General features: G+C 46.2%; 1 protein-coding gene across 1 annotated transcript in view; it reads left to right on the top strand.

Annotated features, from left to right (window-relative positions):
• Nucleotides 1–409: 409 nt before the first annotated feature.
• The window catches only part of RNF103 (ring finger protein 103), a 35,925-nt gene continuing 10,459 nt past the window's right edge, over nt 410–25,875 (top strand). The window contains exons 1-4 of the mRNA XM_040419258.1: nt 410–601; nt 7,217–7,481; nt 11,038–11,177; nt 24,089–24,204. Of these exons, the coding sequence (XP_040275192.1) occupies nt 7,256–7,481; nt 11,038–11,177; nt 24,089–24,204 (482 nt within the window). The 5' untranslated portion in view covers nt 410–601; nt 7,217–7,255. The remainder of the gene's footprint in view (nt 602–7,216; nt 7,482–11,037; nt 11,178–24,088; nt 24,205–25,875) is intronic.

The following is a 25,875-nucleotide window of genomic DNA, read 5'->3' as shown; positions in this document are numbered from 1 at the left end:
GGCGCTGACTTCTGACACCAGATCAGGGAGGTGTCAGACCCCCACGATTTGATACAGATGGTCATCGATAGTAAAATCCTGCAGTAACTCTTTAATGCCTTGATGCTGCATCCCCAATACATCTGCATAACAAAGGTAACAATTACATCCACCTTGAGGGTTGTAGTCACACCATGCAGTTCAATACAACTCAGTTTGGGTGAAAAATTTACAAATGGAATTTGCATAATTTTCAGCGCCGACCTAATGTGATAAAACCAATCAACTCGGCGTCAGCCACCCCACCACTCCACACGGTGGCGCTGCATCCCTAGGTGAGTCACTCCGTCTTGTCTAGCCATCAGTCCCCCATCTCTATGCCACCGCCTGTTTCGTCTGTCACTCTCCCAGCTGCTCTCTATGGTTAGACCTCGCCCCCAAACACTCTGGCAGAGCAGCGCACACACACACACGCAGCCGGGTTCGGAGTTCGCCGTGACGTCACTGCTGTCTTGTTGCTCAGCTGATTGCAGCCCCGGTAAACACCGTCCGTGACCGCGGAGAAGCCGGCGATGGAGGCGGGCTCCCTGCAGCGCAGCGCCTGAGCGTCCTCTCCGATGAGGTAGGGGGTGTGGGCGCCCGTCCTCTGCCCGCACACATCACTGCCCGTGCCCCTCATCCCTCCCGAGTCTAGACTGACGCAGACCCTGGGGCCAGTTCACACACTGAGTGTTTTGGAGCGTTTCTGCCCAAAATTATTCTCCAGAAAAAACGCTTTAGAGCAGCCTCCCCTTCATATCAGTGGGAAGCAGCACTTGTGCTTTATTTATTTTTTTACACGTAGGAATAAGAAGGGACGGAAGTATAAAAAACCGCTCTGTACGTTGTGTGTGTGAATAGGCGCCAAAAACCGCAAGCTAAAAATGCAGTTTTGTGTTGACGAAAACGCCCTTTGGTTAAGGCCTCATGCACACGACCGTATGTATTTACGGATGGCGTCTGTGTGCATTACGTATTTTGCAGAACTGAACAGCTGACCCCCGATAGAACAGCAGTATCTTTAGGCCTCTTGCCCACGAACACGTTCCGTATACGGAACCATTCATTTCAATAGTTGGACGAAAAATCCGGTTCCACGTCTCAGCAGGAAACGCTTTGTATGTAATGCGGTTAAACTCTTCATACAGGATACGTTTCCGTCAACGCGTTTCAGACCATTTGACAATTTTGGTCCTTCCTCATGGCGTGTGAAACTTGCAACGGATTGTGCCTCCTGTGCCCCCCGAGCACCTGGTGGCCGGTCACATGGCACAGAGAGAACGCACCGGCGCAACCGCTTAAAAAGCCAAACTCCGGGGTGATTGCGCCGGTGCGTTCTCTCTGGGCCATGTGACCGGCCAGGTGCGCAGGAGGCACAATCCGTTGCAAGTTTCACACGTCATGAGGAAGGACCAAAATTGTCATATGGTCTGAAACGCGCTGACGAAACGTATCCTGTATGAAGATTTTAACCGCATTACATACAAAGCGTTTCCTGCTGAGACGTGGAGCCGGATTTTTCTTCCAATATTTGTTTAACTGCAGCCAGGTGCGGCCTCCTCGCTCGTCTAGCAGAGGCAGAGGTGAGAGCTGCCTTTACAGCTATTCTTCATTCATTTCAATGGATCCGCAAAAAAAACTGAAGGTACTCTGTATGCTTTCCGTTTCCGTTCAAAGATAGAACATGTCCTATTATTGTCCGCATAACGGACAAGGATAGGACTGTTTTATCAGCGGCCAGCAGTTCCATTCCGCAAAAAATGGAATGCACACGGACGTCATCCGTATTTTTGGGGAATCCGTTTTTTGCAGACCGCAAAATACCGAAAAAAGCCATACGGTCTTGTGCAAGAGGCCTTTATCTGTAATGCGGACAATAGTAGGACATGTAATATTTTTTACGGACATACGGAAAGCACACTTTTTTTTTTTTTTGCGGACCCATTGAAATGAATGGTTCCGCATACGGTCCACAAAAAACGGAAAGAAAATACGTTTGTGTGCATGAGCCCTAAAGGGATATATATATCCTATATATCCTCAGGATAGGTCATCAGTATCTGATCGGTGGGGGTCCGACACCCAGGACCCTGGCCGATTAGTTGTTTCGCGAAGCCGAGGCTTTATCGCCATTTACTAGGCCAGTGATGTCACGTTTATCGGTCACATGACCTGGGCGCAGTACCAAGAACAGCCACTATAGAAAGGATGGCGCCTCCTTAAACAGCTGATCAGTGGGGGTCCCGCGTGTCAGACCCCCACTGATCAGATATGAGGGAATGTGTCATCAGTATGAACATTTTCAGAAAACCTCTTTAAAAAAAAAAAAAGCATCAAAAACCACGCGGGAAAAAATAAATAAATGTGGTCGGTGGGCTTTAGAGTTATGTTCACGTGGAGTATTTTCTGTGCTGAAAAAACAAATTGATTTTTAATTTTTTTTCCTGATGTGGTTTTTCGCTCCGGAATTCCGGATGTGGATTCGGCCTAAAGAACGGACAGGACGCATCTTTTATAAAACCGCAAGCAGGAAAAAAAGCACCATATGGTTAAAAGTGGATTCCCCATTGAAATCAGTGGGGAAGTTCAGCGTACGTTTTTGGAGTCGATTTTAGATACGGAATCCGCGCCAAAACTACTCAGTGTGAACGCACCCTTAGTGCCAGGAAAGGGGATCGGCGCGGTAATTTTCCGTTAGCGAAGACCGTCTTTGTATAATGAAAAGCTCTACAGCTTCCCGATACACTCGGTGTGACCGCTCCTCACCATCTTCAGCATCTCTGCTTGTTGTCGGCGAATGTCACCATTTCTGCGATGTCTGTTTTAGTCAACACCTGCATCAACGCTGGAGCATCGTTCCTTAGAGCTCGACGACCTGCCGTCCCTCCCTTATTCCCCCTGGAAGTACATGAGTAAATTGTTACCATTCCTTTGTCGGCCATTGATCCATTGTCCATAGCAGTATTGATGCAGGTCAGAGCAGATTGGCTGAGTGACAACCCCTGAGCAGTGGTAGATCTCGTATGGGTTGTGGTCACCCAGCTTTTCCAGACTGAAGATGGACGAGGACGACTCTGGTTACAATGGAGGAAGCCGCCTAGATGTTGGTTTACAGTCGCCGATCACTTACAGTGATATTCGCCGCCCCTCCTTCCCTCCATCTCAGGTGTTATTCTTGGTTTTGTTACCAGAGTTTCCGGTAAAACGAGTTTGGTGACGTGTCCCGGCCGGGGATGTGCGGTCACTTCAGGTTTAATAGGGGCTCCTGTACCTCAGCGCGGTGTTGGGCCTTGTTCATACACTGCAGAGTTGGTCCTGGTTTTGTATCAGTATTTTGAAGCCAAAGTGGATGCAAAGAAGAGAAGAAATATGAGATCCAGTCCTGGTGATGGCTTCACGTACTAATGCACAATACGGGCCAGGGTGGATTTGATTTAAATCACTAGTCAGTAAGGCTTGATTTAAATCCTAGTTTTCTACATAAAGACTAATTCTTGCTGGTATAACTTATAATATGCAAGTAGATGAAGATTTTTAGAATAACAACTTTTCCTATTAGTTTGATTAGGTTGATTCTGTATTTATAGGTTTGTAGAAGTTAGGATTAAGGTATTTTTCTCAACTCTGTTCATTAACATTTTTGCTGTGAAGAAGAGGCGGCATGTGATCTCTGCTGAGTCAAATTCAGTTTTGAGAACTGCAAAAGTAAACCAAGCATCTGTGATAATATCTTGTAGGCAGAGAAACTGCCCAATAATCTTACAAAAACCTCTGGAAGAGCGTGACATTGTGAATGGATTAATGGAATTTATTTAACAAATAAATTACACATATAGAAACATAGAATGTGTCGGCAGATAAGAACCATTTGGCCCATCTAGTCTGCCCAATATACTGAATACTATGGATAGCCCCTGGCCGTATCTTATATGAAGGATGGCCTTATGCCTATCCCATGCATGCTTAAACTCCTTCACTGTATTTGCAGCTACCACTTCTGCAGGAAGGCTATTCCATGCATCCACTACTCTCTCAGTAAAGTAATACTTCCTGATATTACTTTTAAATCTTTGCTCCTCTAATTTGAAACTATGTCCTCTTGTAGCAGTTTATCTTCTTTTAAATATTCTCTCCTCTTTTACCTTGTTGATTCCCTTTATGTATTTAGCAGTTTCTATCATATCTCCTCTGTCTCGTCTTTCTTCCAAGCAATACATGTGAAGGTCCTTTAATCTTTCCTGGTAAGTTTTAGGCTACATTCACACGTCCGTGGTGTGTTGCAGACCCGCAAATTGCGGGTCCGCAACACACCAGCCCGGCTTCCCCCATTGAAATGCCTATTCTTATCCGCAAGCTGCGGACAAGAATAGGACATGCTCTATCTTTTTGCGGAGCTGCGGACCCAAAATCGGGGCCGCGCTCCGCAATTGCGGCTGCAGACAGCACACTGTGTGCTGTCCGCATCCATTCCGTCCCCATAGAGAATTAATGGGTCCGCACCCATTCCGCAAAATTGCGGAAAGGATGCAGACCCATTTTGCGGACGTGTGAATGGAGCCCCTTATCCTGCAATCCATGTACCAGTTTAGTAGCTCTTCTCTGAACTCTCTCCAAAGTATCTATATCCTTCTGGAGATATGGTCTCCAGTACTGAGCACAATACTCCAAGTGAGGTCTCACTAGTGCTCTGTAGAGCGGCATGAGCACCTCCCTCTTTCTACTGGTAATGCCTCTCCCTATACACCCCAGCATTCTGCTAGCATTTCCTGCTGCTCTATGACATTGTCTGCCTACCTTTAAGTCTTCTGAAATAATGACCCCTAAATCCCTTTCCTCAGATACTGAGGTTAGGACTGTATCACTGATTTTATATTGTGCTCTTGGGTTTTTACGTCCCAGGTGCATTATCTTGCACTTATCAACATTACATTTTAGTTGCCAGATTTTTGACCATTCCTCTAGTTTTCCTAAATCCTTTTCCATTTGGTGTATCCCTTCAGGAACATCAACCCTGTTACAAAATCTTTGTGTCATCAGCAAATAGACACCCCTTACCATCGAGGCCTTCTGCAATTTCACTGATAAAGATATTAAACAATATGGGTCCCAGAACAGATCCCTGAGGTACCCCACTGGTAACAAGACCTTGGTCTGAATATACTCCATTGACTACAACCCTCCGTTGTCTGTCCCTCAGCCACTGCCTAATCCATTCAACAATATGGGAGTTCACGTACAGCCTTATTCTACATAATTAAAAAACAAATCTTTATTTCATGATGGAATAACCTTTGGATGGTAATATATTTTCTTCAAAAAGCTTTTTATATAAAAAAAAAATCCGATTTAAATAAAAAAAAATCTGATAAAATAAATGAATAAATCATAGATTTTTATCCACCCTGATACTGACTGTACATGCAGTGTGCCATTAGCCTGGGTATACTGAATGCATGTAATAATCCAGTCTGTACCCGAGCACTGGTATTACTCTAATCTGTACCCGAGCACTGGTATTACTCTAATCTGTACCCGAGCACTGGTATTACTCTAATCTGTACCCGAGCACTGGTATTGCTCTAATCTGTACCCGAGCACTGGTATTGCTCTAATTTGTACCCGAGCACTGGTATTGCTCTAATTTGTACCCGAGCACTGGTATTGCTCCAATCTGTACCCGAGCACTGGTATTGCTCCAATCTGTACCCGAGCACTGGTATTGCTCCAATCTGTACCCGAGCACTGGTATTGCTCCAATCTGTACCCGAGCACTGGTATTGCTCCAATCTGTACCCGAGCACTGGTATTGCTCCAATCTGTACCCGAGCACTGGTATTGCTCCAATCTGTACCCGAGCACTGGTATTGCTCCAATCTGTACCCGAGCACTGTACTACTAACCTTACTGTGATGTACGGCACAGGCTAGGCGTCCTCCCTGTTTCTGGCCATCTAGCTCCTTAGGTGTTGCAGTCAGTAGTGACTGTGGCACCTAAGTGGCTTGCTCTAGAGAGAGGGCGCTGATGGGTTGTCATTGTACCTGAGGTCCTGACAAAGACCTTCAGGCATATCATGGCCGTACATTAGGCCTATCCGGTTATACAGAGCCGAGACTATGTTTGTAACAAGCAGCACACCGTCTCCCACACCAGGATTCGGTGCTACTTAATAACAGTCTCATGTAGCACGCCGATTTCAAGCCTATGATATCGGCCTTAGGCAGTTTAGGTGTAGTAGCTACCTTGGCTCCTGATGAAGTGCATTAATCAGCTGCACAGAAACGCGTAGAGCCGTAGCTTAGTGTGTGCAGATCTACTGGCTGTTGGAGCGTATCCTGACCAACACCAGTATTTTTCTGCGTGGTTTACTCACCTACATGGGGGTTCGAGTTTGAGAGTCGGCACAGGGCACGGCCGCTCCTCTCACTAACCGCCACTGCTCAGTGATACGCCTGTCACTGGTCAGTTCATTTGTTTGCTGCGTGTGATATCTCCTTCATTGGTCTGGGGTATTAGACATTATCACATCTCCCAGAGGATATACCACACTTTTAGTATCTATTCCACCAGCACATATTAATTGTATAGGCAACACTTTGCCGTTCGGAGTACCATATCCGATCATCAGTCTGTCTATCTGCATATGATACCTACAGCAGTCCTCCTACATACCATAGTAGGTAGTGCCACTGTCAATGCACGATGAGGTTACATTAATCTGGATAGACGGTTTAGTCTTAGTATTACTAATATAGGTTTCCCCCCTTTCCATTAGTAGCACCAATAAAATATTTATTATTTTTGCTCCATTTTAGCGTCCCCTTTATCAATATTTGTCTGTTACTATACTATAGGGATGTGTACCCAATATACCTAGCTCTTTAATTTTGCTATCCGGTTATACACTGACAGGCATACTGTTTTGCAATACCGCATGTTGAAGTCCTCAGTGGGGACAAAAAAATTGTAAAAGAGAAGTTGAGTGACGTCAGCGTATTATGTAGGTATGAACTGTAGATGATGTAAAATGTTGACACATTCCTGAATGCGGTATATCACCTTCATACATATGGAGGACACGTGAGGTGTCGTAATCATCTCGCATCCCTGAAGCCTCGGGAGAACATTGGGTTAATTAATGGTGTGAAGTCCTCAGGTTGTTTTTTATTGACACCGGTTATATCCGTCTCTGATTTCACAGGCGAGGACAGAGAGACTTGCATCCTTGAAGACTGGCAAAATGTGGCTGAAGCTGTTTCTCCTCCTCCTCTACTTTCTCATCCTCTTTGTCCTGGCAAGGTTCTTTGAGACCATCGTGTGGTATGAGACGGGTATTTTCGCCAGCCAACTTGTGGACCCAGTGACGTTAAGCTTTCACCAGCTGAAGACCGTTTTGGAATGTCGGGGACTGGGATACTCTGGGCTTCCGGAGAAGAGAGATGTCCGGGAACTGGTGGAGAAATCAGGTATGAATGTTCACGTAATAGTACATATCTAAATTGTCTGAAAACCGCTAGCATCAGATGGTGAGGTTGGTACTTGTAATGGAAGGTCTGGCACTGTATTGGGGAGCACATTGTTGGTGGCGGTGTATTAGAGGGGCTCACTGTGGCTTCCGCTATGTGGGGGTTGACCCCTGCTAGTGCGATATAGGAAAGCAAACACTGTTGAGGGACATACTGGCCGATTGGCGTGGCATGGGGAAGACGGAGCGCTGTCTGGCGTGGCATGGGGAGGACGGAGCGCTGTCTGGCGTGGCATGGGGAGGACGGAGCGCTGTCTGGCGTGGCAGGGGGAGGACGGAGCGCTGTCTGGCGTGGCAGGGGGAGGACGGAGCGCTGTCTGGCGTGGCAGGGGGAGGACGGAGCGCTGTCTGGCGTGGCAGGGGGAGGACGGAGCGCTGTCTGGCGTGGCAGGGGGAGGACGGAGCGCTGTCTGGCGTGGCAGGGGGAGGACGGAGCGCTGTCTGGCGTGGCAGGGGGAGGACGGAGCGCTGTCTGGCGTGGCAGGGGGAGGACGGAGCGCTGTCTGGCGTGGCAGGGGGAGGACGGAGCGCTGTCTGGCGTGGCAGGGGGAGGACGGAGCGCTGTCTGGCGTGGCAGGGGGAGGACGGAGCGCTGTCTGGCGTGGCAGGGGGAGGACGGAGCGCTGTCTGGCGTGGCAGGGGGAGGAGGGAGCGCTGTCTGGCGTGGCAGGGGGAGGAGGGAGCGCTGTCTGGCGTGGCAGGGGGAGGAGGGAGCGCTGTCTGGCGTGGCAGGGGGAGGAGGGAGCGCTGTCTGGCACCGTCCTGAGTAAGCACACTACTAATGCTGCTTTGTACTGTGGTCACGGGTCATGCTATGCTGTGCCTGCTGTTCTCAGCTCTGCACTGGGCAGCTATTAATCACCCTGTGTATCGATCCACCCACCTTGTCAGTAGAGCACAGGACGGCCCTGCCAACAGCTACTGAGGCTTCGGCTGTGGACATTGATGGGAGTGAAGGGGGCATTTGTAGGGGATCAGATGGGTGCTGACTGCACATCATTTTCCTGATCCTTCTCTGCATTGTATGGCTGCTTATAATGTAGTGTGGAGCGATTTCACTATAAATGGTGATTCAGGCTCTGCTCCTTATATACGGTGTCTGTCTGTCTGACTGTGATAAATGATGAAAGGAGATTAAGGGCAGAAGAGAAAAAAAGGATATACTGACTGTCTCTTCCTTCTTCGGCGCTGCCGGTCCGCACCACCACCTGCTTCCTCTTGCCCGTAATCATGATGACCCTATGTCATCACGAACGAGAGGAAACAAGTGTTGAGGGGGCGCCACTGTAATAATGAAGAAAAATTCTGCGGGTAGATTTTTCCTAATTGTTTTAATTTTGCTTTTTGAAAACATTTATCTCTTCATGGAAAACCTCTTTCGTGCGGCGTCTCAGACTCGTGTCCGTATACGCTACCATACAAGTCAAGGGACCTTTCATATTCTGCCAGAATAAAGGACTGCTGTGACCGACCAAGCCTGTCTATTTCTCCTGCCGCATGTGCTGCCCTTCAGTCACCACTAGGGGGAACTTATGAGCTTGCTACGTATAGCATATTACAAGTGCTTTCATTGATTATCCCTTTAATGACCGGGTTATTTAAATTTTAGAATTTTTTTTACCAAAGCAATAACTTTTTTATTTTTCCATTCACATAGCCGATAGTGTGTTGTTTTTTTTTTTTTTTTTTTAAACAGGACAAGTTGTACTTTCTAATGGCACCATTTATGGTTGCATACAATGTAGTGGGAAGTGGGAAAAAAATTCAAATGGGGTTGAATTATTATTAAGGGTACTTTCACACTAGTGTTTTTCTTTTCCGGCGCTGAGTTCCGTCCTAGGGGCTCAAATCCGGAAAAGAACTGATCAGTTTTATCCCCATGCATTCTGAATGGAGAGTAAGGCCTCTTTCACACTTGCGTTGTCCGGATCCGTCGTGCACTCCATTTGCCGGAGGTGCCCGCCGGGTCCGTAACAACGCAAGTGAACTGAAAGCATTTGAAGACGGATCCGTCTTCAAAATGCGTTCAGTGTTATAACATATATTTTAATAGTACTGTTGTTTTCCCATGCAGCGATACCCATGATGTTTATTTTTTAAAATTGTTTATGTACTTTTATTTTCATTTTAGGGAAAGGGGGTGATTTTGAATTTTTATATATTTTTTTTAAATACTTTTCAGAATCAAACTGTATTTCTTTGAAGTCCTGCTACAGGCAGGCTCTCCATAGGAACTAATGTACAGTAGCCCTGTACCACTCCTGAGTACAAGGGCTGCCTGCCGCACACTACATCCGGCTCCCCGCTCCTTTCTGGGGGAAGCGGGAGCACAGCTGGTAGTGTGCGCTCCTGATTTTATCCCCCCAGATGCCATGGTCACATTTGACCACGGCATCTGACGGGTTTAAAGTCCGCAATTAGCATTACCATCGGTTTCCTCTAAAGGGGTTGTGCCAGGAAAAATTCTCTACCTTTTTCAAACCAGCACCTGGATTTAAATACTTTTGTAATTGCATGAAGGAAAAATTTAGTATAGCCAGTGAGCTATGCAATAAAATGTATCTGCATAGCGCCACCTGCTGGTTGTCTTTTTCCTTATTTCTCCTTCATCACACTGAGGTGGTCGCATGCACTCTGTTTAAATCTTCAACTGCCACCAGCCCTTCTGAAGCTGTGACAGTTACAGGGAAAGAGCTGCAGCAGAAAGGACACGCCCCCGAGCTGCAGCAGAAAGGACACGCCCCTGAGCTGCCAGCTTGAAATAAATCTAACAGAACAATTGGAGCAATGAATGTGGAGATCTCTGCATCCATGTGAGGTACAGGGCTGGTCATAGATTCTCAAGTACTATATGATTCTGATTTTCATTTTTACATCAGTCATGGCATAACCCCATTAAAGGGGTTGTCCGGGTTCAGAGCTGAACCCGGACATACCCTTATTTTCACCCAGGCAGCCCCCCTGAGGCTAGCATCGAAGTATCTCCTGCTCCGATGCGCTCCCTTGCCCTGCGCTAAATCGTGCAGGGCACGTACTCTTTTGTTTATCATAACACACTGCCAGGCGGAAACTTCTGCCCAGCAGTGTGTTCGGTGACATCACCGGCTCTGATGGGCGGGCTTTAGCACTGCCGTAGCCGTAGCCTGCCCATCAGTGGCGGTGACGTCACCGGGCTTCCTGGCAGCCCCATGGAGAGCCCCGGTACGTCACCGGATCTCCAAAAAACGCCTTTGCCCTGTGTGATTTAGTGCAGGACAAAGGAGAGCATTAGAGCATGAACTGCTCCGATGCTCATGTCAGGGGGGCTGCCGGGGTGAAAGTGGGGATTGTGGGAGTTGTTTACCCATGTGAGTCTGCAGAAAAGGTACCAGGGCTGAACTACCCCTGCCCGATGTATTGGCAGTGTGTCGCCTCTGATTTGTGTTCTTAGTGATTATGTGAATGTCGTCACTTTATTCAGTGTCGTCCTAATCTTTTATTGTGACTGTCATTACCAGGAGATCTTATGGAAGGCGAGTTGTACTCTGCCTTAAAGGAAGAAGAGGCCTCCGAAGCCGGATCCAGCACAAACTTCAGTGGAGAAATGCACTTTTACGAGCTGGTGGAGGACACAAAGGATGGCATCTGGCTGGTGCAGGTAACTGGTTTTTCTACGCAATGCTAAGTGTTACTTTTAACCACTTCAGCCCCCAGTGCTTAAACACCCTGAAAGACCAGGCCACTTTTTACACTTCTGACCTACACTACTTTCACCGTTTATCGCTCGGTCATGCAACTTACCACCCAAATGAATTTTACCTCCTTTTCTTCTCACTAATAGAGCTTTCATTTGGTGGTATTTCATTGCTGCTGACATTTTTACTTTTTTTGTTATTAATCGAAATTTAATGATTTTTTTGCAAAAAAATGACATTTTTCACTTTCAGTTGTCAAATTTTGCAAAAAAAAACTACATCCATATATAAATTTTGCTCTAAATTTATAGTTCTACATGTCTTTGATAAAAAAAAAATGTTTGGGTAAAAAAAAATGGTTTGGGTAAAAGTTATAGCGTTTACAAACTATGGTACAAAAATGTGAATTTCCGCTTTTTGAAGCAGATCTGACTTTCTGAGCACCTGTCATGTTTCCTGAGGTTCTACAATGCCCAGACAGTACAAACACCCCACAAATGACCCCATTTCGGAAAGTAGACACCCTAAGGTATTCGCTGATGGGCATAGTGAGTTCATAGAACTTTATATTTTTTGTCACAAGTTAGCGGAAAATGATGATTTTTTTTTTTTTTTCCTACAAAGTCTCATTTTCCACTAACTTGTGACAAAAAATAAAAAATTCTAGGAACTCGCCATGCCCCTCACGGAATACCTTGGGGTGTCTTCTTTCCAAAATGGGGTCACTTGTGGGGTAGTTATACTGCCCTGGCATTTTCCAGGGGCCCTAATGTGTGGTAAGTAGGTAAATGACCTGTGAAATCCGAAAGGTGCTCTTTGGAATATGGGCCCCTTTGCCCACCTAGGCTGCAAAAAAGTGTCACACATCTGGTATCTCCGTACTCAGGAGAAGGTGGGGAATGTATTTTGGGGTGTCATTTTACATATACCCATGCTGGGTGAGAGAAATATCTTGGCAAAAGACAACTTTTCCCATTTTTTTTATACAAAGTTGGCATTTGACCAAGATATTTATCTCACCCAGCATGGGTATATGTAAAATGACACCCCAAAACACATTCCCCAACTTCTCCTGAGTACGGAGATACCAGATGTGTGACACTTTTTTGCAGCCTAGGTGGGCAAAGGGGCCCAAATTCCTTTTAGGAGGGCATTTTTAGACATTTGGATACCAGACTTCTTCTCACGCTTTGGGGCGCCTAAAATGCCAGGGCAGTATAAATACCCCACATGTGACCCCATTTTGGAAAGAAGACACCCCAAGGTATTCAATGAGGGGCATGGCGAGTTCATTGAAAAAAAAAAAAAATTTTGGCACAAGTTAGCGGAAATTGATTTTTTTTGATTTTGTTCTCACAAAGTCTCCCTTTCCGCTAACTTGGGACAAAAATTTCAATCTTTCATGGACTCAATATGCCCCTCAGCGAATACCTTGGGGTGTCTTCTTTCCAAAATGGTGTTATTTGTGGGGTGTTTGTACTGCCCTGGCATTTGAGGGTCTCCGCAATCATTACATGTATGCCCAGCATTAGGAGTTTCTGCTATTCTCCTTATATTGAGCATACGGGTAATGAGATTTTTTTTTTCCGTTCAGCCTCTGGGCTGAAAGAAAAAAATGAACGGCACAGATTTCTTCATTCGCATCGATCAATGTGGATGAAAAAATCTCTGCCAAAAAAAGAAAAAGGAGGGGAAAGGCGTCTGCCAGGACATAGGAGCTCCGCCCAACATCCATACCCACTTCAGCTTGTATGCCCTGGCAAACCAGATTTCTCCATTCACATCAATCGATGTGGATGAATAAATCATTGCCGGGATTTTTTTTTTTTATATATACAAAGTGTTTGCCAAAGTATATGAACACCGCTCATATGCCTCGGCAAACGTATCTTTTACTGCAGAGGAGAAATCCCGTCTTGCAGCGCCGCATACACCGACTTGCGTGTAATCTGACAGCAGCGCAATGCTTCTGTCCGAATGCACATCAGTGCTGCAGCTAGTCGATCGGTTGGTCCACCTGAAAGGTAAAAAAAACAAAACAAAAAAGAAAAAACCAGGCCGCAAAGCAATAACTTTATTAACTGTTGAACAGAACATAGAAACTTTTTTTAAACTTTTTTAACTGAACGTTTAACTTTTTTACTTACCGGTATTTTTTTTTTTGTTTAGTTTTTTTTTACCTTTATAGAACAAACCTCTCCTTCCCCATGGGACAATGTGCAAAGCGCAAATCGCCCAAAGATGTGGCGAAGTACGTTATGCACTTTATCCCAGGTGAAAGGAGAGGTTTGCAGCAGCTGTGAGTGAATGGGCCCTAATAGCCCTGTGTGCCTGTCCTGTGAGATGTGATCCCTATGCTAGGTGTACCTGTGTGTGGTACTTCCGGAAACACTCTCCATAGCATAGGGCAGGGTGGTCCGGACAGTCAGGACAGAAATAGCGGGTGTCACGCCTTATTCCACTCCTGCTACAGACACGACATCTTTTTCGGGGTGACGGTTGGGTTGAGGTACCAGGAACGACACTGGGGAAATGTCGCTCGTGTAGACGGCTAACTACACTGGTGGATGGGGCCACGGAACCTCCTGGGTAAAGGAGGTTCTCGATGATCTCTTCCTGGAATTTGAGGAAGGATCCTGTTCTCCCAGCCTTACTGTAGAGAACAAAACTATTGTACAGCGCCAATTGAATCAAATATACAGACACCTTCTTATACCAGCGTCTGCTTCTGCGGGAAACTAAATACGGAGACAACATCTGGTTATTGAAGTCCACCCCTCCCATGAGCGCATTATAGTCGTGGACTGAGAGGGTCTTTTCAATGACACGGGTTGCTCGCTCAATTCGGATTGTCGTGTCTGCGTGAATGGAGGAGAGCATGTAAACGTCACGCTTGTCTCTCCATTTCACCGCGAGCAGTTCTTCGTTACACAAGGCAGCCCTCTGCCCCCTTGCAAGACGGGTGGTTACAAGCCGTTGGGGGAAGCCCACGCGACTAGTTCGCGCGGTGCCACAGGCGCAAATCCGTTCTAGAAACAAATGCCTAAAGAGGGCCAGACTTGTGTCGAAATTGTCGACATAAAGATGGTACCCCTTGCCGAATAAGGGTGACACCAAGTCCCAGACTGTCTTCCCACTGCTCCCCAGGTAGTCAGGGCAACCGACCGGCTCCAGGGTCTGATCTTTTCCCTCATAGATCCGAAATTTGTGGGTATAGCCTGTGGCCCTTTCACAGAGCTTATACAATTTGACCCCATACCGGGCACGCTTGCTTGGGATGTATTGTTTGAAGCCAAGGCGCCCGGTAAAATGTATTAGGGACTCGTCTATGCAGATGTTTTGCTCAGGGGTATACAAATCTGCAAATTTCAGGTTAAAATGGTCTATGAGGGGCCGAATTTTGTGGAGCCGGTCAAAAGCAGGGTGGCCTCTGGGACGGGAGGTGGTGTTGTCGCTAAAGTGCAGGAAACGCAGGATGGTCTCAAAACGTGTCCTGGACATAGCAGCAGAGAACATGGGCATGTGATGAATTGGGTGCGTTGACCAATATGACCGCAATTCATGCTTTTTTGTCAGGCTCATGTTGAGGAGGAGGCCCAAAAAAATTTTAAGTTCGGAAACTTGGACTGGTTTCCACCGGAAAGGCTGGGCATAATAGCTTCCCGGGTTTGCGGATATAAATTGTGTGGCATACTGGTTGGTCTCTGCCACGACTAAGTCCAAGAGCTCCGCAGTCAAGAACAGCTCAAAAAATCCCAGGGCCGAACCGATTTGAGCCGTCTCAACCCGAACTCCAGACTGGGCGGTGAAAGGGGGAACTACAGGTGCGGCTGAAGTTGGTGACTGCCAATCAGGGTTTGCCAGCACCTCAGGGATTCTAGGGGCTCTACGGGCCTGTCTGTGCGGTGGCTGCGACGGGGTAACTAGTGCACGTGCCACCGTACCAGCTTCAACTGCCCTTCTGGTGCTCGCCACGTCACCATCTTGTACGGCAGTGCTGGTACTAGGTCCAGGGAGGGCTGCGCTGCTGGTGTATGCCTCACCACGTGATCCGGCAGCGACAGCCCCACTCTGCTGCTCTTGAAGCGGATCCTGCGTAACCTGTGGTCTAGCGACATGGGGCCGGGTACGCCTGGTGCTGCCAGGGACCTCCACCTCCTCGTCCGAACTTTGGGTCAGAGAGCCACTGCTTTCCACAGGTTCATATTCTGACCCGCTAGATTCGTCAGATGAGGGTTCCCACTCCTCATCCGACTGGGTCAGAATCCTGTAGGCCTCTTCAGAAGAATACCCCCTGTTTGACATTTTGGACTACTAAATTTAGGGGTATTCCCTGAGACTACCCAAGAAAAAAAGCAAGCCTGTCTTACAAAGGGGAGGCTAGCGAAGTACCGGAGGCCGCTGCGGTTGATAAAAAATATCAAAACTGATTTTTTTATCGCCGCAGTGCGTGTAAAATGAATGTGCAGTGATCAAAAAATATATATTTTTTGTCACTGCGGTGGGGCGGGCGTGGGTGAACGCACGTGTGGGCGACCGATCAGGCCTGATCGGGCAAACACTGCGTTTTGGGTGGAGGGCGAGCTAAGGTGACACTAATACTATTATAGATCAGTTTTGATCACTTACAGATACTATAAAAGTACAAATGCTGATTAGCGATACGCTAAACAGCGAATAAAAGTGACTGCGGTGCGATGGGGTGGGCGCTAACTGACGCTAACTACCTAACCAAGGGGCCTAAACTATCCCTAAAACCTAACAGCCAATACCAGTGGAAAAAAAAAAGTGACAGTTTACACTGATCACTTTTTTTCCTTTCACTAGTGATTGACAGGGGCGATCAAAGGGGTGATCAAAGGGTTAATTGGGGTGCAGGTGGGTGATCTGGGGCTAAGGTGTAGTGTTGGTGTACTCACAGTTCAGTCTGCTCCTCTGCTGGATCCAACCGACGAAAAGGACCAGCAGAGGAGCAGACAAGCCATATAACAGATCATATTTACTAATATGATCTGTTATATGACTTTGGATTGGATTTTTTGAAAATCGCCAGCCTGCCAGCCAATGATCGTTGCTGGCAGGCTGGTGACGAAATACTTCTTTTAATTTTGCCGGCCCGCGATGCGCATGCGCGGGCCGGCTTTGAGCGAAATCTCGCGTCTCGCGAGATGACGCGTATATGCGTGACTCTGCGCAGCGCTGCCACCTCCGGAACGCAATCCTGCGTTAGGCGGTCCGGAGGTGGTTAAAGGGGTCCTTCCCGCCAGACTTATGGAGGAGAGCACACTTACTTTCTCTCCACCGCTCGGTCCTAGCTTCTTGGGTCTATCATGCTTCGAGTGGATGGGGGGGGGGGGGGGGGGGTCGCGCGTGCCGCTGCAGCGGTGATATGTTCCCCATGCAGCATTGTACTAGTCTATCTAATTGTATAGTGTGTTCGGAAAGTCTTCAGACCCTTTCACTTTCTCACATTTTGTTATGTTGTGGTCTTGTGCTAAAATAAAATAAAAAAAACCTAATTCTGCACTCAATACTCTATAATAAGAACGGAATAGAAAATTAAATCTTTGCTAATTTATTTAAAAGGAAAAACTATAATCTTGCATTGACATAAGTATTCAGACCCTTTACTCAGCACTTAGTTAAAGCCCTTTTGGCAACGATTTGAGCCTCCAGTCTTCTTGGGTATGATGCCACAAGGTTTGCACCTGGATTTTGGGGTTTCCATCCATTCTTCTCTGCAGATCCTCTCAAGCTCTGTCAGGTTAGATGGGGACTATCGGTGGACAGCCATATTCAGGTCTCTCCAGAAATGTTCAGTTGGGTTCAAGTCGGGCCTCTGGCTGGACCTCTCAAGGACATTCACTGAGTTGTCTCTAAGCCACTCCTGTGTTGTCTTGGCTGTGTGCTTAAAGGCAATTTTGTATGATTGCATTTTACTCATTTTGGGCTAAAACATTTTTCAATTGTTCTTTATTAAAAATATTGAGCCGTTCTGTCACAAAGGGTTGACTGTTTTTCTAGCTGTGTGAATTGCACTTTATACTTTCCCAGCCGCTGAAAAACAGCCCCACAGCATGATGCTGCCGCCATCATGCTTCACTGTAGGGGTGGTATTGGGCTGGTGATGGCCAATACCTGGTTTCCTTCAGACATCACACATAGAATTACCTCTGAATTGAGGCCAAGAAGTTCTATCTTGGTTCCATCAGTGAAGAGAATCTTGTTTCTTACCGTCTGAGAGTCCTTCAAGTGCTTTTTTTTGCGAATTCCAGTCGGGCTTTCATGTGTCTCTTACTAAGGAGAGGTTTCTTCCTGGCCGCTCTGCTATAAAGCCCAGATTGGAGGAGGCTGCAGTGATGGTAGACCTTCTGGAAGTTTCTCCCATCTGCACACAGGATCTTTGGAGCTCAGCCACAGTGACCATTGGGTTCCTGGTCACCTCTTGATTACTTAGTTTGGTGGGGCAGCCAGCTCTAGGAAGAGTCCTGGTTGTTCTAAACTTCTTCAATTTAACCACCTCCCGTCCGCCCATAGGATATAAACGTCCGGGAGGTGGATCTCTATTTCTGAATGGACGTTCCAGAACGTCCGTTCAGAAACTGCAGCTGCACGCTAATCGTGCAGCTGCTGATCGGGTTGCCCGCTGTCAGTGACAGCAGGGCAACCCAGAGAGAAGGCAGGGACAGTGCCCAGGTGTCCCTGCCTTCTGGATCGCTGCATACACAGCGCTCACCGAGCGCTGTGTCTGCAGAGAAGGAAGCGCTATGCGCTTCCTGTTCCGGCCCTGCGGTCACAGGGGTGTGGAAATTTTTTTTAAAAACTACTTGTCGAAGGACTAAAGTGGGGGCTCAATCTACTTGTCCCTCATGACCATCTACTTGTCCTGAACTTATACTAACGTTATACTGTATGGGGGCGGGGGCCACAAGGCGATGTTATGCTGTATGGGGTGGGGGCCACAAGGAGACGTTATGCTGTATGGGGGCAGGGCCACAAGGAGAAGTCATGCTGTATGGGGAGGGGGCCACAGGGAGATGTTATACTGTATGGGGGTGGGGGCCACAGGGAGACGTTATATTGTATGGGGGCGGGGGCCACAGGGTGACGTTATACTGTGCGGGGGCAGCCGCTTGGTGATGTTATACTGTATGGGGCACTAGGGCAGCCCCAAGGTGACGTTATACTGTATGGGGGCCACAAGGAGACATTATAGTTTATCAAGTGCCACGTGCAGTGCAGATTGCAGGCAGGGCCAGAGCCTCAGAAGACAGACAGCACAACCGTTATTTCTGACACCCCTGCAGATGAGCGTTCCTCCCGGAGCCTGTCCACATCGCAGCTCCCGGCCTGACCTGCAAGCGCTGACTGGGGTCACATAGCATTATACTGATTTATGATGCTATGTAACCCTTACAGTTCTGGAATGTATTGGATAACACTGACATAATACTGTCAAGTAAACGGAACACCGGCATCTGGTGCTGTAATGGCAGCGGGGCCCGGTGCAGTCACTGTATTCTATTACACCGGGCCCCGCTCACTGTAATACTAATATTCCGATGTGAACAACTTGAAATCCCCTCCGATCCTCTCCCTCTCTGTACTCACAAACTCAGTAGCAGGCCGGGCGGCAGCGCAACTCACTGACGTCACGTGCCTGCTCCTCCCACTTTATGAATGAAGCAGGCGGAGCAGGCGCGTGACGTCAGTGAGTTGCGCTGCCGCCCGGCCTGCTAATGAGTTTTAGAGATGGGAAGTTCGGATCTTTTTCATGAATCGGATCTTCGGTTCACTTCCTGAGCCGGCAGAAGCAAGTGAAGCCAATATCAATGCGCATGCTCAGCTCATCGAATCTTCGGTTCACTTGCTGAGTCGGCTCTCAAGTGAACCGAAGGTCTGGAGGGACTCGCTCCTGGCGAACACAGCTCTGCTGCAGTGGAGCTGACTGATGTAATTACACTGTATAGTTATTGCAGGGATTTAGATAATGGTCTAAGAGTTTATTAGTTAAAAGAATCAAATGAGTCAGAGACTCATTTGATTCTTTGAGTTAAAATAATCCTGTCACAGAGTCCCTGCCAGGCTTCCTGCTTTGCTACATTGCTGCAAGCACCCTGTACACACACAGCTCTGCTACATTGCTGCAAGCACCCTGTACACACACAGCTCTGCTACATTGCTGCAAGCACCCTGTACACACACAGCTCTGCTACATTGCTGCAAGCACCCTGTACACACACAGCTCTGCTACATTGCTGCAAGCACCCTGTACACACACAGCTCTGCTACATTGCTGCAAGCACCCTGTACACACACAGCTCTGCTACATGCAATACTATACCACCCCCCCGGACGGACTTGTCGGGAGACAGGGAGCCGCAGAGCAGGAAGTCTGGCAGGGACTCGGTGACACAGTTTCTGACTCATTCGATTCTTTTAACTAATAAACTCTCAGACGATTCTGAGTCCCTGCGACTCCCCCTGTGCTGTGAGTCGGTGCTGGACTGCTGGTTGCCTCTGATTGGTTGGAGGGTGGGGAGGGGTGGGGCTAGCTTCCACTGTCGGCTCCTATTACACTGCCTGCTGCTGAGGTTGTGAGTACAGAGAGGGAGAGGATCGCAGGGGATTTCAAGTTGTTCACATCGGAATATTACTATTACAGTGAGCGGGGCCCGGTGTTATGTTATTCTGGGGCGGGCCCCCATCCCGGCCGGGCCCTCGGACCATGTCCGAAGTGCCGACCGGTCAGTCCGCCTCTGTATGTACGGTACTCATATGCACGATGCAGGGGCAGGCTGACATAGATGTAGGAGCGGTCAGCTCGCGGCTAGCATATGACCGCTCCTATTACTGCCCAACCGACATGTCCCTGCTACTTGCCCGCACAGGGCTAAACAACTGTTCAAACTACTTGCCCGGCGCCCGGAACTGCATTTCCCGGGCGTCGGGCGATAGGAATTCCACACCCCTGGGTCATGTGACCGCCGGGACCGGAGAGTGCAGGAGCTGTGTGAGGTCTTTCAGAGACCTCGATCAGCCCTGCACTGAGGCTGTACAGCACGGTATTATGCTGTACAGCCTCTCTGGGGGGTGTATTTCTTCTGTAACTGGGGCTACTATGTCAGCCCCAGTTACAGGAGAAATCAACAGTGAAAAAAAAAAGAAAAAGTGAAGTAAATGTCGCCCAGAGGTCTTGTATGACCTTATGGGGGATGAAAAGTGTAAAATAAAAAAATAGAAAAAATATAATAAAATAGACATATTTGGTAGTGCCGCGTCCGTAAAAAACAGCTCTATAAAAATATCACATGACTAAACTCTCGGATTAACACCGTAAAAAACAAAACAAAAAAAAACTGTCAAAACAAGCATTTTTTTTGTCACCTTACATCACAAAAAGTGCAACACCAAGTGATCAAAAACACGTATGTCCCACAAAATGGTACCAATAAAACCGTCACCTCATCCCGCAAAAAATGAGCCCCTACATAAGAAAATCTCTCAAAAAATAAAAAAAAACTATAGCTCTCAGAACATGGACACATTAAAACATAATTTTTTTGTTTCAAAAATGCTATTATTGTGTAAAACTTTAATAAATAAGAAAAAGTATACATATTAGGTATCGCCACGTCCGTAACAATCTGCTCTATAAAAATGTCACTTGACTGAACCCCTCAGGTGAACGCTGTAAAAATAAATAAATAGAAACTGTGCTAAAACAACCAATTTTTTGGTCACCTTGCCCCATAAAGTATTATAATAAATGATCAAAAAATCATATGTACCCAAAAATAGTAGCAATTAAACTGGCACCTTATCCCCTAGTTTCCAAAATGGGGTCACTTCTTGGGAGTTTCTACTGTAAGGGTGCATCAGGGGGCTTCAAATGGGACATGGCATCTAAAAACCATGTGGAGTTCCTTTTCTTCTGCGCCCTGCCGTGTGCCCATACAGCAGTTTATGACCACATGTGGGGTGTTTCTGTAAACCGCAGAATCTGGGTAATAAATATTGAGTTTTGTTTGGCTGTTAACCATCGATGTGTTAAAGAAAAAATTGGATTAAAATGGAAAATCTGCCAAAAAAGTGAAATTTAAAAATTTGATCTCCATTTTCCTTTAATTCTTGTGGAACGCCTAAAGGGTTAACAAAGTTTGTAAAATTGGTTTTAAGTAACTTGAGGGGTGTAGTTTCTACAATGGGGTAATTTATGGGGGTATCCACTATGTAGGCCCCACAAAGTGACTTCATACCTAAACTGGTCCTTAAAAAGTGGGTTTTGGCAGTTTTCTTAAAAATTTGAAGAATTGCTTCTAAACTTCTAAGCCTTCTAACATCCTAAAAAAATAAAATGACATTTCCAAAATGATGCCAACATAAAGTAGTCATATGGGGAATGTTAAGTAATAAATATTTTATGAGGTATCACTTTCTGTTTTAAAAGCAGAGAAATCGAAATGTACAAAATTGCGAATTTTTCAATTTTTTTTTGTAAATTTGGGATTTTTTCATAAATAAAGGTGAAATATATTGACTCAAATTTATGACTATCATGAAGTACAATCTCTGAATGACTTGGATAAATAAAGGCGTTCCAAAGTTATTACCACATAAAGTGAGATATGTCAGATTTGCAAAATTAGGCCTGGTCAGGAAGGGGGCAAATGGCCCAGATGGGAAGTGGTTAAGAAGTATGGAGATCACTGTGCTCTTGGGAACTTTCAGTGCATTAGAAATGCTTTTGTACCCTTCTCCAGATCCATGCCTCCACCCAATCCTTTCTCTGAGCTCTACAGGCAGTTCTTTCCTCTACGTAGCTTGGTTTTTGCTCTGATGTGCGTTGCCAGCTGTGAGACGTCATATGGACAGGGCTGTGTCTTTCCAAATCATGTCCAATTGGCTGAATTTTCCTTTTTTATAAACTTACTAAAAAAATCTGTTTTTAACTTTCTCATCATGAGGTACTAAGTGTAGCTTGATGGGGAAACTTTAAAAAAAAAAAAAATTTTATTTTAGCACGAGGCCGCAACATAACATAAAATGTTAAAAAAAATGAAAAGGGTCTGAAGACTTTCCAAATCCATTGTATATGCAGCGCTTGGTAGTTTTTTGTTTTTCTAGATACATTTTATTTTTTTTTTTTTTTTTTTTTTTTTACAGTTTGCTCAGAACTAACATTTAGTTATTTGTGAATATTTATTTAGCTGAATAACCGGTCTAAACCTGCATATTGTGGCCAGAATAATCACTGAAAATAGTTTTTTTTTGCAGGTGATTAAAATGGAAAATAACGGAATTGCTAAAACGGAATTGTGCTATCTCTGTAATCGTAGTGACCCAGAGAATGAAGGGAGTTTTACTCCATAGTGAACTCTTTAAAAACAAAACTCAGAAAACTATGGCGGGATTGCATTTTTTTCCCCCCATTTTCACACCATTTGGAATTTTTGCCCCCTACTACATCTTATGCAATATTTAATGGTGACAGTAGAAAGTCCAGCTTGTCCCGCAAGCCCTCATACGGCTAAGCGAACAGAAAAATAAAAAGATAATGGCTCCGGGAAGGCTGAGTGTAAAGCAAAAATGGAAAATAACCATGTCCTCAAAGGATTAAATTAAAGGGGTATTCCCATCGCTAGGATATGTCCCTACATTGTCTGATAGGTACGGGTCGCATCGCTGGGACCCTCACCTACACAGAGAATGGAGCAGGGAAAGTGGTGGCTGGAGAACCCTAGCTCTTCCCATAGAAGTGAATGGGAGTGCACCGCGCATGACCGGCCACCACTCCCATTCACTTCTATGGGCCTGACGGAAATAGCCGAGCCAGCGCTGAGATATTTTCGGCGACCACATAGAAATGGAGGGAGGCTTTGTCCCCGCTCCGTTCTTGATATAGGTGCTGGTCCCAGCATTGGGACCCGCACCTATCAGACAAGGGGGGGCATATCCTAGTGATAAGACCCCATTGTCTGAGATTGGGAAAACCCCTTTAAGTGTGGCAGCTGAAACCTCAGCGATCAGCTGATACTTTTGAAGGAAGCTGCCAATTTCTCGTACAGTGGCCTCTAGCGGTATTACGTGGCAGCTATTCATATGAATGTGAGATCATGTAATACATAGTCATTTTGAGTCTCCAGAGTGTCACAGCGCTCCGAGATCCCACACCTCTAGAACATCTTTACGGTGGGACTACCCCTTTAATTCTGCTGTGCATGCGTCAATAACAGCGATCTCTGAACCTGTTTGTCTGCACCGCCTTTTCTTAGTGGAGTCAGTCTCATGTTTGCTTCTCGGGTTTCTAGGTGAGAGGTTCTGTGTGCACTCCTTGCATCATGCCGTGTTGGCAGACTACATAACAGGACCAGTTTGAGAGGAAAACAATGTTTTTAAAAATGGTTTTCTAGCATAGCACATGAGCATAATGTGAAGTGCTGCATGCCCTCTAATGACATATTTGTGCCCCTCGGTTTATGGCATCTTGGTGGCTCTCAGATGCAATGTTGAAAAAACTAAAATATTGCAGCATCCTTAATAGCCCTCTAAATGGTTGTCTAAAGCCTATGATGTTCTTCAGTTCTCTTGAATCGAAGAAAATCGAAGGGGCAACCACTGGTGGTGTACAGAACATCCGAATGCAGAAATCCAAAGATCAGATAGCCTCCCCCCCTCCCCCTTTTTTTTTGTTGGCGCTATTTTAATAGTGTTCAGAAAAATACATTTGCCAGGAATCTGCATCGGGACATAATGTACAGCTTTTATGCGGGTGCTTTTGTCCAAATGTGTGATGGACCGAAACGCCGGTCTTGATATTTTCTTTTTTTTTTTTCTTCCCTAATCCTAAATGCGCCTTTTTCATTACTTGCAGGTGATTGCAAATGACCGGAGTCCTCTTGTAAATAAGGTCCACTGGGAGAAGATGGTGAAAAAAGTGACCAAATTTGGCATTCGGACAGGAACATTTAACTGCTCAAGTGATCCCAGGCGAGTTCTCCACACTCAACTTAAGGCTACTTTCACACTGGCGTTTCTGGGTCCGCTTGTCAGATCCGTTTCAGGGCTCTCACAAGCGGCCCAAAACGGATCAGTTCAGCCCCAATGATTCTGAATGGATAAGGATGCGTTTGGTCTCCGTTGCGTTTTTTAGACTGTCACTAAAACGCAGCTTGCAGCGTTTTGGTGACCGTCTGACTATGCGGAGCCTAACGGATCCTTTTAGACTTACCATGTAAGTCAATGAGAAAGGATCCGTTTTTCAATGACACAATATGGTGCAATTAAAAACGGATCCGTCTCCCATTGACTTTCAATGTAAGTCAAGACAGATCCGTTTTGACTTAGACTTTTTTTTAAAAGAATAATGCAAACAAACCCATTATTAACGGATACCAGCGTTTGCATAATTGGTGCGGATCCGTCTGTGCAGATACAAGACGGATCCAGACAAAAACGCAAGTGTGAAAGTAGCCTAACACGTGTGTGTGTGTGTGTGTGTGTGTGTGTGTGTGTGTGTTTTTTTTTTTTTTTTTTTTTCTGCAGAAATAACTTCGGATTTCATCCTCTCTATTAGGAAGGATGACGTCTGCAGAAATCCACAGCTGCAGATTTGTTACAGTACGGGTTTCTCGGGATCTCACCCACTTTCCTGGTACTGTTTGATGCTGTGGATTTATGCACCCTTTGTCATTAGGAATCCTTATTATTTTTAACATTTGTGTCTCTGTGTTTTATTTCATACAGTTCTGGCTTCTGTTTTTAACCATTCTAATATTGCTATTTAGTTTGCAGTCTTTTTGAAGACCAGGGAAGTTTGTGTAAACTCAAATTGCCATGTACATCAACGGTCCACACGTCATTAGTATATCTGAAGCAGATCAGCCATTTTTTCACTGCATGCTACTAGGTCTACCCTTCTCTGCTTAGTTTGGTACCAGGTAGTTTTCCACTGTGGCTATTACTAGCTGGTAGTAATATAATGTACTCACTAGTCAGCAGTGTGGTCACTCGACCTTCATGGTACCGGCATGGAACCTCATCGGATGTGGTACCATAAAACTACTAGGTACAATTTTCAAATTTGATTTGGTGGGAAAAAAAGGTGGAATTGGGGAAATTTAAGCTGGTTTCATGGCGCACAAAAGGGGCGGTAGAGTGTAAACATTGATTTGACTGGTGATTCGGTTCTACGAAAGGACAGAGCCTAGGCTGGAATTGTTGTCACAAGGATGTAAGAGTAAAGCCTCATGCACAAACTGCCTAGTGCCGTTTTTTGCGGTCCGTAAAAAACTGAAGCCGCCCGCGTGCCTTCCACAATTTGCGGAACAGAACGGGCGGCCCATTTTAGACATGCCTATTCTTGTCCGCAAAACAGGCAAGAATAGGACATGCTATATTTTTTTTGCGGGGCCTCGGAACGGAGCAACGCATGCGGACAGCACACGGAATGCTGTCTGAATCTTTTGCGGCCCCATTAAAGTGAATGGGTCCGCACCCGAGCTGCAAAAACTGCGTCTCAGATGCGGACCCGAAAAACGGTCGTGTGCATGAGGCCTAAAGCAGCTGCAGGCAGATGTTATTACTGCAAAAATTGTCTGTCCTAATGGGTAGATGTTCTGAACATAATTTCTAATTAAAGTGTAAGCTCCTCCCCCTTCA

The sequence above is a fragment of the Bufo bufo genome, chromosome 2 (assembly GCF_905171765.1).
Source record: "Bufo bufo chromosome 2, aBufBuf1.1, whole genome shotgun sequence".
NCBI lineage: Eukaryota > Metazoa > Chordata > Amphibia > Anura > Bufonidae > Bufo > Bufo bufo.
This window is presented reverse-complemented; position numbering and strand designations above follow the sequence as displayed.